The 18,254-nt window shown below is 41.0% G+C and overlaps 1 protein-coding gene across 1 annotated transcript in view; it reads right to left on the bottom strand.

Moving 5' to 3' along the window:
* TMEM241 (transmembrane protein 241) overlaps positions 1–18,254 on the bottom strand; it is an 85,078-nt gene that overhangs the window by 45,344 nt on the left and 21,480 nt on the right. Inside the window, exons 7-10 of the mRNA XM_069957697.1 lie at positions 10,245–10,296; positions 3,309–3,357; positions 2,816–2,861; positions 2,667–2,702 (exon numbers count right to left, since the gene is read on the bottom strand). Of these exons, the coding sequence (XP_069813798.1) occupies positions 2,667–2,702; positions 2,816–2,861; positions 3,309–3,357; positions 10,245–10,296 (183 nt within the window). The remainder of the gene's footprint in view (positions 1–2,666; positions 2,703–2,815; positions 2,862–3,308; positions 3,358–10,244; positions 10,297–18,254) is intronic.

Genomic DNA, 18,254 nt, shown 5'->3' with positions numbered 1-18,254 from the left:
GCACACATTTTTTATATGCATGATGTTTTTACATCTGAACATAAGCAACATTGAAGAAACGGAAAAGATCCTATAACATAATATGAAACAAAAATACATAAATAAAAAAAAATACACTTATGAATAAATGATCTGTATTTATTGCCATATTTGCACATGAGCCCAAACAGACTACACTTCCAATATACTAGCCTAAAAGGATCACAATAATTCTATAATAGTGGATGCCATACACACACACGGAACTACCAGAAGATCTCTATTAGGAATAAGGTCACCAGGTTTATGCTAACCTTTCTGGGGCAGCATATAGGGAAGATATTGAACCTTATTGCCGGTGATGGTGCTGTTTTTGCAAGAAAGTAGCTCTGCTTTTTCTAATCTTGGATAATCCCTTTAAAAGGAAAATGAAAGCATGGATATGATATATCGGTGCTGCCAGTTTCCAGTTCACGACTAAGCAGGCATCACGTAGGTAACTTCATCATGTGATCTGGCGTGTTTGGAAAAAAGGATCTTTATTTTGGGCTGACAGTGGCATAGAGGCAGGTCTGAATCACTGTCTAAGCCCACCCCGCTCTCTCTGGCAATGATTGACAGTCGGCTCATCTTTGGCTGCATGGGATTTCAACAAAACTAGCTGTCAATCAATTTCAAAGAGGCGGCGCGACACAGCAGAGGCCGGAGAGTGGGGCAGCTCCAGACAGTGTCACAGAACCACCTCTGTGACACTTTTTTTTTTTTAATCAGATCACAAAAAGAAAATGAAAGTACCCATGCCTGCTTAGTAGGTAACTGGAATCTGGCAGTACGGATATATGCATTTCTGTGCTGTCAGTTTCCCTTTAAAGGAAAAGTCTGGGCATGGCCTCTTTTTTTTCCCCCCCAAATCTGCTGGGGAGGAGGTGGGTGAACTAAACACATACATACCTCCCCCAGCTCTAGCGCTGGGGTCTGCGGTCCTCTGCTCCGGTTCCTGGTCTAGAGAGCACTTGGGACGAGACGTTCCAAATCTGCTTAGCCAGTCAGTGGCCGTAGCGGGTCCCTGCTCTGCTGCTGACTCGCTGAGGGGGCCTGGCATGTCATGTCTCAGACCCCACTCGGATCTAGAAGCGGCCATAGACCCCAGAGATTTACGGGGTAAAAAAAACAAAAAAAACAGGCGATTTTGAAAAAAGGTCAGTGCCCAGACTTCTTCTTTGAGTTATTTCAAAACCTAGGATAAAGTAAATATTTTTTTGTCTGCTGCAGTGGAAGCTGATTTATCTAGTAAACAAATTAAAAAAATTTTGCCAATTTTTCCCCAAATTCACTCTAGGCCAGACCACTCTTAGAAGATTGCTTTTAGTGAGCTTATTAATATGTTGTATCAATAGCTTTTTAGCTTTGTAGAACACATGGCATGTTGACAAATTTGGCAAAAGTACTCATGATTTATGACTGGTAAAAACAGTGTGAAAATCATTTTAAATACACAATGATAAATTCCCTTCGTTGTTCTACAAAGTGCAAGATGACTGACAGCTTTCTTACTGTACTATGCAGAATGCCGTCAATCAGCAATAGAAGAAAGGCAGCTGATGAATATTGCAGCTAACAAATAGTGAAATTGGACAGAACCACTACAAAGAAAAAAAAAGTCCCTGTCACTATTTAAAGGGATATATTCCGGTATAAGGAAATCGTATTTAAATAAAACTATAACCGCAAAACATAACTTTCTCATAGTATTAACACTTACAGTACTGGATTAAACATTGTTTGTTATGCTTCCCCCCCCCCCAACCCCCGACAGGAAATAGAAAATAGACAAATTACAAAAAGTGTATTGTCTCTAGATCCCTATCTCCCCCTTTTTCCAGAGGAAACGCATCATGCTTCAGATGACACAGGAATATTGGCTGGATCTTGTCTTTGAGCTCTAATCACACACTCCTGACCAGCCCAGCCAACCTACTTCACCATATTTCAGTCATATACACAGATACATATATATCTTTATTGGGACACTTAGGGAGAGTCATGTGTGATTACAACATGCTGCCTTGTGAAAGAATGCTGCAGCAGGTGCTGCAACCTCCCATGTCTACAGTAAAAAGAGATGCTCTGCAACAGCTTTGGGTGAGAAACTGTCAGGAGTGGTGAGGGAGGAAAGTAGGCAGGGTGAAAGGACTGTGATCAACAGCGGAAGCAATGCATTCTGGGAATTTTAGTGCTTAGCAACCAGGAAGTACAATCCCAAAAACTATTAAGAGTCTGAAAAGCACTTATGGTCACTTGAGGGAGGCTTAAGGAACCAAGTCCAGAAATAGCTAGAGAATCAGAACCAAAATCAAATATGGCAGAACCCTTAACGGGCCTCTAATAAAAGAGGGAACACAGCCTCAAGTGTTACCAAACTTTTTTTTCTGTTTGAAATGCATAAGAAACAAATATCTTCTGTGAAATAAATGATTTTTTTTCTTGCAAGAAAACATTCCCTATGATCATACTGTCTATGTGAAAAACCAAGTAATGGACTTGGTTTATCAATCGTGGTAGCAATATACTGCAGTCCATGTGCAACCAATAGATTCAAGAATAGAAGCAATGCTATGGAATCCATTTGCATGTGAAAATCGTTGAGTCCTTACATGAAAGCTGAACTACAAAAATAGTATACATACCTGAAAACATAGTTTATATATTGCTGATCGAGGTCACTGTAAAAGAAGAGTAAGCCTAAATTAAAGGTGTGTTCTATATAATACATAGTCTAATGCTTCTAGGCAGATAACTTGGCATGTATAAGGAATTGTTTTATAAGATCATTCACCTTAGTAAACTTGACTTATGCGACTTCTGGAACACTTTGTAAAATCCTGAAAAGAGGGAAAGTGGAAATGATGAAAGTGTGTACACAGCCTATTAGCTCCATATGATTGAAGTCCAATCTGTCATCTCAATGATTAGACCCTGTGTTGAACCTATTTGGATATCAAGATCTCCAGTCAGCTTTGCTTCAAGAAAGGGACACAGAAATTGGCATGGTAAGGTGCTAGCAGACAGACCTACGCATGTAGGGAGAACTTCATGGAGAGAAGGCTCACAACCTTCGTCCGTACAGCTGCAAAAACATTCACTTATAGATGCCCCAACAATACAGGGTCTGTCTGGTGAAATGGAAGCTTAATATGACTGAATATCTTTCCACTACACCTGCTGAACAAGGTTTCTGACAACTCTGTAGACTAGGTGGATCATGAAATTTAGCTCAATTACATGGTACTAGTAGTATACTCTAAAACACCATGATTATACGGACTTACCTGAGCAAACCAGGTGAACGATGGCCCAGAAATAACCATCTGCATCAAACTACAGAGAAAAGCAGATTGAAATATTACATGTAACACATCTGTATACAACCCCAATTGCAAAAAGATGGGTATTCCATGTAAAATCTAAATAAATTGTATATAATATGCAATGAGGGACAGAATGCAATGATTTGCACATCTTATATACCTGTAGATCACAAGCATCCAATATTGACCGTCGGCTTTGTCCCTTGCTCACATGGATTTCTCTAGACACTCTCAATCATTTCATAATATTATGTACTAGGGGGTGGGGGGACTAAAGTCTTCTTAATTTTACATTGAGGAACATTTTTCTGAACTAGTTCCACAATTTTTAGACACAGTTTTTCACAGTTTGGTGAACCTCAGCCAATCTATGCTTCTAGGCCTCTCTAACATGCTCTTTTTATACCCATCTTTTGAAGGCCAATTCCAACTTTTTAAAAATGTGTTGCCGCCATCAACTTCTAAATAACTTAATTTTCTCTTACTTGTATAATTCTGTGATGGTTTATTGCACTTTAATGTGAGGTGACAAATATTGGAGATGAAGCGGGTTCAAGATTCTTGCTTCCTAATTATCTATGGACATTTCAGTTATTCTTGGACTTTGCATCCTACCCTTCCTTACGTTTGCAGGTGCAACACTGGTATGTCTGTATGTACTTATTGTTTTATATAAAAAATTCTTTAAATAAAAATATTTTTAACCATAAGTATGTTAATTTTTTTCATGACATGTTTCACATTCAACATCTGATATGTTCTATAAACAGGTAGAAAAAAAAAGAAGATCAGCATAGAAGCTAAATGTATTTTAATTATCTCCCAGGAGTGGCCAAGGGGATTCTCGCCAAGATATAAAAAGCAAATGTCCATATAGGTATGAAGGAGTTCAGCAGCTCCAGATTCAGTTCACATACTACAGTGGCATCTAACCGGAAATGTCCACACTGTTGTATATGTGAGTCAGGAATAAGGCCATTGGTGGGCGAGTGCCATTTCTTTATATCTGTAAGAAATGTGTTCTCTGGTGAATAAAATCGGAGTCTGTGAAATGTGCAAATCATTGCATTGTGTTTTTTTTTTTTTTTACATTTTTATTTAAAATTTTACATAAGGATACCACCTGGGGACCGCCAGGAAAACATGGATATAGCCATAGCTGTATCCATGTTTTCCAGGCATTTTCCAGACAGTCCCTGGGCGGTATCTTCCCTCTGCACAGAGCCAGCAGTCTTTGCAAGAAGCAAAACGAATCAGATTCGCTCATCTCTTCAGATTTTCTCAGATTTTCCTTTGTTTAGCATGACATACAGTGGTTCTGCACACAACCAAAGCCCCCTAATGCAATCCGTTGGATCAATTGTTCAAAACTTCCAAAACCTTGAAGCAGCAGCATTATTGGAAACATGTAGAACATAACATTATAAGCATTGGTATTTTGAGTAGTGGAAAGAATGGACTGGCATATGCAATGTAACATGTAGCCAGCTTAGTCAACGTGCATTATTTGTCTGCAAAGAACTTCCCTAATTCAATGCATTTATTTCCTGTATTGGAACAAAGTCGTCTCTCTTACTTATAATTCTCGAGCCTCCCCTGTATCCAGACTGATATACTTTGCTTATTATTACTCCCCATGAAATTTGTGGATATTAAAGACAAATTATCTGTATTCTGCTAAATGTTCATAAACTGCCGTTTTTAAATTGTTGCTGAATTACTTGAAATCCACGTGGTGTCTTCCGCATTGATATGGAGCACACAATAATCATGGGGATTGAGCATTTGTCTGGTTTCATATGAAGAATTCCCCTGCCGTGCACCATGCAGCTCAGATAATTGCTACTTCATACAGTGTGCCAGGCAATCACTCTGCCTTTCTTTCACAACACACGCAACACAAATGTTTTTATCGCTGTGAATAAAAATACATAATGATTATTTATTCTTAAAGTACATTCAGTCCCAAGAAGGTAAACATCACTGCATGAAGGCTACATGAACACAAATATGCCCTGTGTATGTACTAAACCTCATATCATTTCAGCCTGGAGCTTCATTTTAATTTATAAGTCAGGGCTGGGAGAAGGGGTAGGCAGGGTAGACAACTTGTAGTGTAGGGCATCCTTGCAGCTGAAAGATTACCCTGTAGCACACGGACTGCATACAGGTTGTCCCCAAGTTAAAGCGTAACTGTCATATTTTTTTTTATTGCAGAAATCAGTAGTATAAGTGATTTTAAGAAACTCTGTAATAGGTTTTATCAGCCAAAAAAGCCTCCTCCTGTACTCAAGAAGCAATCTCCCAGCCTCCCCCCCTGACTTCTTATCTGTGCATTATCAGGCAAACACGTCTTCATTACAGAGAAGCCAGTGAAGACGGGTTCTGCTCTCTCCATTCTATCCTTATGGAGGGGGGAGGGGCCGAGGGAGATGAGGGAGCAGGAAGAGGTGACATGAAGGTCAGCTGTTTGTAGACTCTCTGGGCACCTAAACTGCAGGATTCTGGGGTCAGAAAGTATTTATGAACTTACTAAGAGAAGACTGCAGGGTGTTGTGCTGTGCAGGACTGCTCGAGCTCAGTGACTCCTAACAGCCCCTCCCCTCTCCATAGCCACATAATGGACACGGAAATCCTGCTGCTTCTGAAGTGAAGGGGGAGGCTGGGAGATTGCTTTTTCAGTCCAGAAGGAAACTCTAACCTATTACAGAGTTTCTTAAAATCACTTGTACTATTGATATTTAATGTTTTAAAAAAAATTACCCTGAAATGACAGTTACGCTTTAAGTTAGGTGCCCCCTTCTCCCTGGAGGTAGATCGTAGCCCCACAGTAAACGTAGGTTTCCCTTGAGGAAGTACATAGTCACCTCCCTGAGTTGGCAAGTACCCTCTAGTTTATATAGGTTCCCCCCGTTTGCCTGAAGGTAGAAAGGTGCCCCCTCAGAAGAAAAAATATTTTAAAAATGCTTTACATTTATTTCTAAGCCCCTGCTCCCTTGCTGGCAGGGCCTGCACCTAACCTGCACACTGAAGATGTATGCACCTCCTTATCATGTGTGTGCCTGTGCCGGGAGCAGAGTGCAGAGGTTCTGCACTGTTCCCGACACCCTGAAGACTGTAGGCCCAAGGCAGCCTGCATCCTACAGACAAAGCTTTTAGCAGCAAAAAAGTTCTTGCAGTTGAAAGCAGTGCTCGCTAGCTGTATTGTCTTTGCGCACCAAAATATCTTGTCCAATCCCTAAAATGAACACTTTCATCATCTAAATAGTGCATTTGTCCCCCTTAAAGGGATTAGCCACTTTATAGTAAAATTATTTAGTGTAAGGTATTAGTAAGTGTACTCACATTACTTACTGACAGCAGCTCCCTGTTTACCTCACAGAACTAAAATCAGATTCCCCTCCTACAGGCTGTGCTGCCCTGCTCTGTGGTGAGGCTGGCACAGAGGAGCATGTGACCATGCCCCACCCCCAGTGGCCACCACTGAGCCTGTATATATGTCTATGGAGGACACTGGGGGCAGGGCACGGTCACATGCTCCTCCATGTCTGCCATTTTATGGACAGCCTCCCCACAGAGCAGGGCAGCCCAACCTGGAGGAGGGGAGCCTGATTTTAGCTATGAGGTACACATGGAGCTCCTGTCAGTATATACAGTGAGTACACAAACTAATAATGTACACAAAATTATTTTACTATAAAGTGGTCAACCCCTTTAATTTTCTGTCCTCTCTCTTAGCTCCGAGTGACAACTTTAGCATCTAAACAGGAGCTGTCACTCAGAGCTGAGATAAGGGCATCCGTTCCCTAAAAAAAAAAACAAAAAAAAAAAAAACAGATGCGTTTTATTCTGTTCTTTGATCCTTTTTTAATAATGGAAGTCAAAAATGGAGCAAAACAAATGCACACAAAGTCAGATATTATATCTATATACGGGTGCATACATTTGCACATGTAATGGGCCCGTACCCCTTTTCTAATGGGTTAAAGGAGTAGTGCATGTAGCTTGGGTGGCTGCTGCTGCCAGGCCTGGCCCTGGAAAGCTTCTTTCACATTGAGCAGCACTATTTAGGAGGAGCCAATTGATAATAAAGACTGGTAGGCTACCGACCGCTTGGACTGAACAGTCACTCCATAAAACTCCACAGGAAACAGCGTGGACTGTTAAGTAAACTAATGTATATAAAAGCATGCTTTTGGCACTACATTATGATGAAGTGGTTTAGACAACATATTTCGTATAAGTACAGTAAAGCTACTGTATACACAGAAGTAAAACAGAACAGAATAACAAGCAGACCATACAATAATACATAAGCCAGAATGAAAGTGCATTAAGATGATTGAAACTATACGGATAATTTACACAAGCGGAAAAAAAAAATGCTTGTTCTATGTACACAGCGATCTGTCACCGCACATTAGATCAGATGTAATGTCAACGGTGGCTGCAGTCATTACTGAATTAAAGATTCTCCTCGGGAGAGAATAAAATACAGATGGCCGTGTCTGAAACATGATTTGTAAGATCCATTACACTTGGAAAAAGGAAACCAGTCTCTGCACTCTGGGTCCATTTATTGCTCTAGGTTTTGTTCTGTAAAACTAAATAAAATCTCCATTTCAGGGATCTCTGGTGAAAGTTAATCTGTGGAGGCATGAGGTGCATTAAACCAGCCATCTGCCAGCACTATCACAGTGATCAGACTACAGCACCGTACGGTAAATAAAACCAGGGGTGGGGTAAGCCACATAGTGGGAACAGAACTAAGCCAATTCACAGAAGCAGATTGAAAGCATTTAACCACACTTTCAGGATTTAACCCTATGCACAGCTTTTTAGTATTGAGTGAATGTTTCCACATTTCAGACTTTCCTATATTGCCCTATGTCTTTGTCAGTTTTCTTATTGGTTAAGAGCTTTGTACAAAATATATTACAAAAGACAACAATAATACTTCAGGGGAAAAGGGTAGATCCGACGGCACCAATAGTTCCAATGTTGCAGCTGTGCATCAGATGCCTGCTGGTGGGTTCACAACCCCAAGTGGACAGAGACACAGTTAGGTTGGGTTCACACTGCGTTTTTGCAATCTGTTTTTTTTTCATCAGTTTTTTGCAAAAAACAGATGAAAAACGGATGGAAAAAAGGGATGCATTAGTGTGCATTCGTTTTGATCTGTTTTTCCATTGACTTCCATTGTAAAAAAAAAAAAACGGATCAAAACGGATCCGTTTTTTTTGACGGACACAAAAGTAGTGTCAACTACGTTTTTGTGTCAGTCAAAAAAAACGGATCCGGATCAAGGAGCAAGGATACGGTACAACGTATCGTCTCACAATGAGCCTTTGACAAGAGCTCAATGTGAGCCGAAACGTTGTATTGTATCCTTGATCCTTCAATAAAGTCTTGAAGAATACTCCACTTGGATGCTAACAATAATACTTCAGTCCAATTCTGAATATCTTTACAGAAATCCTAATAAATATACAATTAAAGACCAATTATGTGTCTCCATTACTGATACCATTTGTACATTTCCAAGGGACTGGCACAATAACTGGCCAGTGGAGAAGCACAATAGTATTAATAAAATGCTTAAAAAAAAAATCATCACTGTCAAGTTGCATGATGAAAACGTTTGGTCGTTCAACTTTTCTTATTTAATAAAGGAGAACTAACAGCAGTTAGAAGAATCTAACCTTCTATTATGTTCCCATGGGGCAGAAGACACAGAGGAAGGTAGTTTTCTTACCTTCATGCTTACCACTGCTTTCCTGCAATCCTCCATTTTACTAATATGGTAATTAGGTGGTTTGGTGCACTGGGAGGGGTACTATAGCTTTTGGTGCACCGATCCGTTCCTTTTCATGAATATTCATCCAGTGCTCTTCAGTGATGAGCGGCCAGAGTGATGTCATTGCAGAGCACTGCCTGAATATTCCTGAAGAGGGGCATGTGGATTGATGCTGTAGTAGCAGAAAATTCAAAACATATGGAAAACATGAAGTAAGAACATACACTTCTTTCCGATAGATCCACTTCTGATTTTTGCTCAAAAGGACTGAATTAAAAACTTACATAAAAATGACAATAGCAATTTTTTTATTTTTTGCAGTGAAAGTGATCATTTGTTGGGAGCACATCTCGTGGGGATGCTCTGCAAATATTAATGGAAATGAATGGCCAAACAAACCTAAAGTTATGAATGCTAATTTATGTAAGCGTTCAGTTCTCAACAAAAGCCCAGCGTAAATCCTTTAAGGGACTGGCAATTTCATCATCAATCGGTGCTTGTAACGGATGATCCAGCAGCAGCATCTTCTGTCAGCTGTCACACAGCAGGCTGCAGTGACCAAGAAGATTCATCTTGGCATCAGGGCAATAGGTAATATTCACCCCCCCCCCCCCCAGCTGCTGTTCATATAGCTCCCAGGCCACACTTGTTCCTATAGTGCATTGCCCCCATACAACCTGCCCTGCCCTGCCCAGCTAACCAGAGCTGAGAATTTCCGTCGGATTCCATAGCTCGTACCCGTTCATGGCCACACGCCTCTCCGCCCGTGCCATAGACACCATTTTATGCACAGGCAGATTCCACTGAAATTGACCCATGAACGGGTACAAGCTATGGAATCCAGCGGAAATTCTCTGCTCTGGTTCCGTAGTGTGAACCCAGCCTGATGTTGTAAGATCTTCCAAAAAGGTAAAAGAGCACATGTTGACTAGTGCAAATAGAAATAAAAAATATTCCGGTTCCTAGCTCGTGCAGCAATATATGGTTTTTGTAGTGCACATTTCTGCTCTCAAACTACATAGTGAATTTATAAAACACCTGAAAAAATATATTTAATTGAAAACCTGCACAACTGGCAGAACCAAAATAAAAGACAGTACCTGTTTGTCATGTATTGGAAGACATCCAGCTGAGATAAGCAAAAACGTGACACTGGGGGGTAAAAGTACATATTAAAAGTTATTAATCAGTAAAGAGACATGTGATAATACAAAGGAAAATGGATTGAAAATATTCAAAATAAAAGCTGAATAGAACAAAGCCCATGTAAAAGCTGCCTATACTATTCCCAGTGCCAGAACATCTTATTGGGCTGGCACCAACACATGTAAAAGCTGGCTAAACTGTGACAAATGCCAGAACATCTTATTGGGCTGGCACCAACACATGTAAAAGCTGCCTATACTATTCCAAGTACCACAACCTCTTTTAGGCTGGCACCAACACATGTCAAAGCTGGCTAAACTGTGCCAAATGCCAGATCATCTTATTGGGCTGGCACCAACACATGTATCAATTGCAAATGCTATCAGATATGTCAGGAAAAGTGTACGGTTTGCCTCATTGGTACTGGTCTCATAAGGCATGTAAAGTCTCCGAATCAGGTACATTCATTTTAAGTTTTGCCCATGGATAGAATCAATGGAGCAGCATCATAGAGGGGCAGGGGTTTCCTCCCACTGGGGAAGGGCCGGCCTGCCTCCAGTGCTTCACCCCCAGCCAGTGCCCATGAATAGAACGGCACCGTACATGGGAACCAGGCCACAATTCAAAAATAGGACAGTGACACCAGCTTCCCAGCAGTGGTCCCTTTTTATCCATGGACAAGACTTAAAGCGAGTTTATTTGATGGTAAATTTGCTTTAAGGGTGACATTAGTCTCTGAATATTCTTAAAAGGGAAGAATCTAACCTGTCCCTATAGCGCAGGGTGCTGAGGATGAAGATAAGTTTCTTAACTTCATCCTCTACACTATTTTCATGTATTTTGTAGCTCAATCTATGCTAAAGAGGCAGTAAGGTGCACTGGGGGCAGGACTACCACTCTCAGTGCACCAATCCTCCCCCAGCCAGCCCACCCCTTTTAATGATGCAGTGATGAGCGCTGGAGTGACATCAGTGCGGAGTGCTGCTCCAATTTTCATTAAAAGGGGCAGGCTGGTTGGGGGGCGGAAATTACAGCTGTATTTTCACCTAAAATTGACTGGGAAAAAAAAATGGCACTGGCACTTTATATTTTAGAGCTGCAATAATTAAGGCTTTAAATTATAAGGTAGGTGCACTTATGAGTTGTTTTCCCTTTGGATTAAATAATACAGCCTTTTTTGGGACATTTTTCAGCCATAAAATACCAAATTTTTGGGCCATATAGCATGTAGCCTTAGGGTCAAAAATCCCCTTTACAATAGTAAAAACCACATTGTATATGGTCTTATATTATATCTTTATTGCACACTGTGCAGTTGGGTTCTTATGTGAACTATCCCTTTTAGATTCGCATCACATTGCCTGTTTATAAATAAGCAGTGGCAATTATGCTGGATCTACAATGCGCATTGAGACACCAAATTACCTATAATGGGCTCTCCCTGGGTTTAGTATTTGAGATACCAAGAACAGAGCTGCAGACTGCAGAGCCCTATGGTGCCAAGGCTAGTATAGAGGTTAGACTTTTTGGCTATTCCATGTAAATTCTTGGTAAAATATTTGAAAAAACCTCAACTGTCCTCATCTGCCTCAAAGGCTTGTATTATTTCCTTAGAGGGACACTCCTTCATTTACTAGCAAGAAATCTAAGTTGCGGAGGAGAAGGTTATTGACTAAAACATTCCAAATGTGAATACTAGCAATAATGAGATTTTATTTATGCAAAGGTGGATGTTATCAGCAGCTGTTATATACAAATCTACACTGTAAGATTAGCAGCTCTTTAAAGGGAAGAGTTTATTGAAAATCTATTCTTAGACTCTTATTTGTCTAACAAACCTTGCACAGATTATTGCTTCATCCTCAGCTATATTTTTTTGTTCTGTAAGCAGTTTTTATTTGTTGTTTTTCCAAGACAAATGGCTAAGATCCAAAGAACACATGCTTATTCATTACAGTGGCTTAATCTGTAACCACAAAAAGAAGCTGTAACGCTTCACATATTAAAGCGACTCTGTACCCACAATCTGACCCCCCCAAACCGCTTGTACCTTCAGATAGCTGCTTTTAATCCAAGATCTGTCCTGGGGTCCATTTGGCAGGTGATGCAGTTATTGTCATAAAAACAACTTTTAATCCTACAGTGCTGTGTCTAACAGCCAGGCTTACATTTGTATATGCATTAGGCTGGCACACCCTCTCTGTCCTTCCTCCCCACCCTCCTCATCATTAGGAATGCCCCAGGCAGATTGCTTCCTATTCCCCACCTGTGTGCATAATGAACATGGGCTGGATCGTTAAGACACCTGTGCAAAGCTCAAACAGCAGTAAATGTTCCTGGAGCATTCCTAATGATGAGGAGGGTGGGGAGGAAGGACAGAGAGGGTGTGCCAGCCTAATGCATATACAAATGTAAGCCCCGGCCGTTAGACACAGCGCTGAAGGATTAAAAGTTATTTTTATGACAATAACTGCATCACCTGCCGAACGGAACCCAGGACAGATCTTGGATTAAAAGCAGCTATCTGAAGGTACAAGTGGTTTGGGGGGGACAGATTGTGGGTACAGACTCGCTTTAAATAGAAATTAAATAAATAAAATGTAAATTTTATGTATTTTCCTGAAAAGAACAAAAGGAATAAAACTGTACAATTGAACGCTCAGTGGGCACTTTTCACAATTTGAAGATCTTATGGGCAACTAGCTTATACTTAAAGGGTAATATTTTATAAACAACTGGTGTCAGAAAGTTATATAAAAGTTTGTAAATTACTTAAAAAAATGTATTAAACAAAAATCTCAAGTCAGTACCTATCAGCTGCTGTATGTCCTGCAGGAAGTACAGACATAATACATTTTTGCTGCCACCTTTGTCCAAAGCGAGAGGTTTCCTACAGTGATTTGCCTCTGTCACAGACAGAGGTGGCAGCAAGGAGCGTGGTGTCAGACTGTAAAGAAAACTCCACAGGCTACAGGGCATACAGCAGCTGATAAGTACCAAAAGGCTTGAGTTTAGCCCTTTTCCGCAAATTTACGTAAATATGTCTTGCGCAACCCTACATACGTGTACGTGAATGAGTTAAACTGAATGATGTCATCAAATAACGACAGGTCCCAGCATCCAGCTAGGGACCCATCTTCACTAGGCCCGGCTAATGATCAATGCCTTTGCAGGCGCACCAATCACTGTAAGGATGACAGGAGGGGCCGGCCTCTAACAGCCCTTCCGGCCTTGATTAACCCCTTCTTTCCCAGATAGTCTATCCTGCCCTGTTGTTGTATCTAACACTCACTCTCTTGCCCTATGTTACTGTAGCTGATAGTCCCCCCCCATTGTTTCACCCAACAGTCATCTCAGTCCAGTTTCTGTAACTTATCTACCCTAAGTCTCCAGTTGCTGTCCTGTAACAATCTCAATTGTCCCCCATTACTGTAGCTGATATTCCTCCCTGTCCCATTGCTATTCGTGATCTTTGACCCTGTTAGTGTGCGTAATCGCCCGGTAATGTATATGCTTGTTGCTGATGTTCGCATATGAGGTTGCTGATCCTACTACTGTGAGAGAAATTTGAAAAAAAATGCTGCTAAACTTCTAAGCCCTATGAAATCCTAAAAAGTAAAAGAGACCTTTACTAAATAATGCTTACACAGACATATTGTGCATTTTTTATTTAATTCCTGTACAAGTATATGTACTACTGTAACAAGAAGTACATTTTGTCATGAAGAAAGAAACTTAGAATCCCATAGATAAGTTTAAGTGCCACAAAGTCATTACAACAAAGTGAGAGAGGTCAGAAGTGGCTGCAGAGGCAAGGAGTTAAATAGAAGTAATTTACAAATCTGTATAAAACTTTCGGACACCAGCTAATTAAAAAATATTTATTTTCATATCCCTTTATATTTCATATCACTTTATACAATGCAAATTTTGTGGTATTTGTTGGCAATCCACGAGAAAGGGATGCCGACAGATACCACAATGTTCCCCTGGCGAACCCACAATTATTTCGAAGTACTGAATGCAGTCTACAAGTGACTATATTCTCACATTCCACAAAACTTCTATAGAAACAAGTTTTCGGTTCTTCTCTCCCATCACCCTTGAAAAAAACTCCGCTTTGGTTACTCAGTTTGAATGTTATTTGTCTGCTATATTACTTGGTTATAATTTAAAGGAGAAGTTTAGCGAAAATTTCTATTAAAGTATTGTATTCCCCCCAAAAGTTATACAAATCACCAATTTACTCTTATTACGGGAAATGCTTATAAAGTGCTTTTTTCCCTGCACTTATTACTGCATCAAGGCTTCACTTCCTGGATAACATGGTTATGTCACGACCCGACTCCCAGAGCTGTGTGGGCTGTGACTGCTGGAGATGATAATATCAGGATGATGGCAGGGGGACACTGAGGCACACAGGGCACTGGAGGGACACTGAGAATCTCTCTGCCATCATCCTCTCCAGCAGCCACAGCCCACACAGCTCTGGTTGTCGGGTCGTGACATCACCATTTTATCCAGGAAGTGACATCACCATGTTATCTAGGAAGTGAAGCCTTGATGCAGTAGTAAGTGCAGGGAAAAAAAGCACTTTATGTGCATTTCCCATGATAAATGTATATTGGTCATTTGTATGACTTCTGGGGGACAATACAATACTTTAATAACATTTTTCGCAGTACTTTTCCTTTAAGGTGCATAACTACCACTGTAGCAGCCAGGGGGCCATGTTGCCCACTCCTGCAATACACTGAGCCCCCTGAGCAATCATCATTTGTAGCACAAAGTGGCCGAGCGGGTCCCCCGAGTTCTGCAAATTTCCCTGTAACTGCAAGCACTCCTGACAAGAGCTTGCATTTATGCAGTCATAACTAGACACGGCTTAGTGGTCATTCGGGATGGGGGGCCCCAATCAAAAGTTTACTATGGGGCCAAGCCATTTCTAGTTACGATCCTGTATAATTTATTATACTCAGGTATAGTCTGGTAGAAATAAGGAAAAAAGAGGGGACATGAAGAAAACCTGTAAATATGTTAAAGGACTAAATAAGGTTTAGAGAGAGGTGTTTTTAATAAAAACTGAACACAACAACAAGGAGGCACAATCTGAGGTAGATATATCTGAACATATATGTATCCTAAGATAATAAGAAAGGAAGTACTAAAAGGGCAGACTAGATGGGTCTGGCAGTCTTTCTCTCCCGACAGTCTTCTACATTTCTATGATACAGTTAATTCTTGTTGCATATATAGATTTGCCCTATAGTGTATGTTTACAATTGATACATGATATTACCATTGCCACTATGACCCTTGACCAACAAAACACAGTTATCACTGAACTCAAGGAGAACAGTGAAAAAAATTCCAATGAAGTACTCAATCAAGAGTCTCCACTGATGCCCCCCAAAATTTAAATATGCAAAACAGGAGTCCGTGGAGCCTCGGTTGCGAGTCTCAAAACACGGGATAGCCAGATATCTCTAGCCTGTTGCCACAGGGTGCCTCCATGATAGGGAGAGCACCACACCACCCTGATAAATAGCCCCTTAAGTCCCACTCGGTTGCGAGTATTGGAACATAAATAGGGAAACTATGACCCTTGCCAACAATGTACCATTGTGACTACATTTGTATTTTATGTACTGTGTCCACGATCCTGTTTCTTCTAGTACTTTGCATTATCTTTGTTTTAAAAGGATTTTTAGTGAACTAATAAGGATAAAAGTTTGTGAACCCTTCAGAATTTTCTATATTTCTGCATATTTTCAACTTAAACGACATCAGATATCAACACAAGTATAAAGAAAGCACAAATAAGTCAAAAATATTAGACATTTATTTATTGAGGAAAATTATCCCATATTGGTTAATGGCAAAAGTATATGAGGCAGGTAATGTAAAAGGGAAATTATAGCCACGTCCCTGGATAAGTGACAGCCCGCTCAGCCAGGTGGAGCTGTACAGCAGCAGACAGCAATTGGCTGAGCAGGCTGTCACTGAGTCAGGGACCTGGAGATGCAAGCAGGACACTGAAGGAGCATGGAAGAGTAAGAATGGCTTCTTTATTTTTAACACAACAGCTTTATATAGCAACTTTTACACAGCCATGGACTCCATTCTTTCAGTGAATGAAAATCCGCTGTGAGAACAGAGTGCCATAGACTTTACTAATAATCAGTTATGCAGCAGATATTAGTGCAAGAAAACCAGAATTACTTACGGTAATGATGTTTCCGTAAGCCCATGACAGCACCCCTGGAGAGGACCTCCCACCGCAGGACAGGAAACCTGTGAAGATAAAAGTCTAACACACCTCTCCACACCTCAGTTCTTATAAAAGTACTCCAGCGGAGAAGAAGCAAAACATTAATTAATTAGCAATAAACAAGGGGGGGTATACCAGAGGGGTGCTGTCATGGGCTTACGGAAACATCATTACCGTAAGTAATTCTGGTTTTACCCAGTCGCCCTATGACAGCACCCCTGGAGGATTAAACTAGAAACTAAGCTAGGGAGGGATCACTGTGGATAAAACCTTCCTGCCAAAGGAAAGATCGGACAGAGGATTCAGCTGAAGTCTATAGTGGCGTAGGAAGGTATGTGGTGAAGACCAGGTTGCTGCCCTACAAATCTGGTCCAGAGAAGCATCTGCCTTTTCTGCCCATGATGCTGCCATGGCTCTAGTGGAGTGAGCTGAGAAATAGGGTGGGGGATCCCTGTTTTGTGATGTGTAAGCAAGTGTTATGGCTTGTTTAATCCAGCGGCTAATAGTAGGTTTTGAGGCTAACTTCCCTTTGTTAACACCAGAAAACTGAATCAGTAAATTCTCTGAACGTCTAAAATCTTTTGTAACCTCAAGGTATCTAGACAGACATCTTCTAACATCTAGATTATGGAAAATTTTTTCCCTTTCGTTAGATGGATTGCTACAGAAGGTAGGGAGAATGATTTCTTGACTTCTGTGGAACTCAGATACGACCTTAGGGAGAAAATATGGCAGGGTCCTCATAACTACTCTGTCTTCTAGGATCTGTGTATGAGGAGGAAAAGCTGACATGGCCTGGATCTCCCCTACTCTTCTAGCTGTAGTGATAGCTAAGAGAAAGGTGAGTTTCAGGGAAAGAATATTTATAGGTAAGGTGTCAAGAGGCTCAAATGGTTGCCTAGTGAGTGCGTCTAAGACTAAATTGAGATCCCAGGGCGGAATCGTGATTCTGGATGGAGGGTGTAGCCTCATAGCTCCCGTAATAAACCTTTTAACTAAGAGGTTTTCTGCAATTTTGGCATTTAAAAAGGTACTGAGAGCTGAGATCTGTACTTTAAGAGTACTAGGTTTCAAACCTTTATCTAGACCTGCCTGCAGAAAATTCAGTATTAAGGGTATATTAGGATCCCCCAAAGGATCTTGTCTCCCTTGCGAAAACCTCAGAAAGACCCTCCAGGTCCTTAAGTAGATGGAGGAGGTAATATCCTTTCTAGAAGCAAGCATAGTGTTAATCACAGTATCTGACAGACCCCTACCTCTCAGGATTAGCCTCTCAGCATCCATGCCGTCAAGTGTAAGTGAGGCGAGATCGGGTGTACTATGGGACCTTGAGTCAGCAAGTTGTGAACTTCTGGAAGTATCCATGGCTGGTCTATTGAGAGTGTTCTCAGTAACGTGAACCATGGACGTCTGGGCCAAAAGGGAGCTATCAGGATCATCCTGGCTTTGTCCTGGCCTATCTTCTTTAGGACTCTGGGAATTAGACTGAGAGGGGGAAATGCATAGCCCAACTCCTTGCTCCAGTCCTGCGCCAATGCGTCCAGCGCTGTTGGAGCATCTCTTGGGTTTAGGGAGCAGAATCTTCTCAGCTTCCTGTTGTCCCTTGAGGCAAACCAGTCCATTGTAGGAGAACCGAACCGTTTTGTTATTTTGAGAAAAATGTCCTGGTTCAGTGACCACTCCGCTTGGCTGA

Source organism: Dendropsophus ebraccatus, chromosome 2 (genome assembly GCF_027789765.1).
Source record: "Dendropsophus ebraccatus isolate aDenEbr1 chromosome 2, aDenEbr1.pat, whole genome shotgun sequence".
Classification (NCBI taxonomy): domain Eukaryota; kingdom Metazoa; phylum Chordata; class Amphibia; order Anura; family Hylidae; genus Dendropsophus; species Dendropsophus ebraccatus.
The sequence above is the reverse complement of the archived record's forward strand: the minus strand, read 5'-3'. Positions and strand labels throughout refer to the sequence as shown.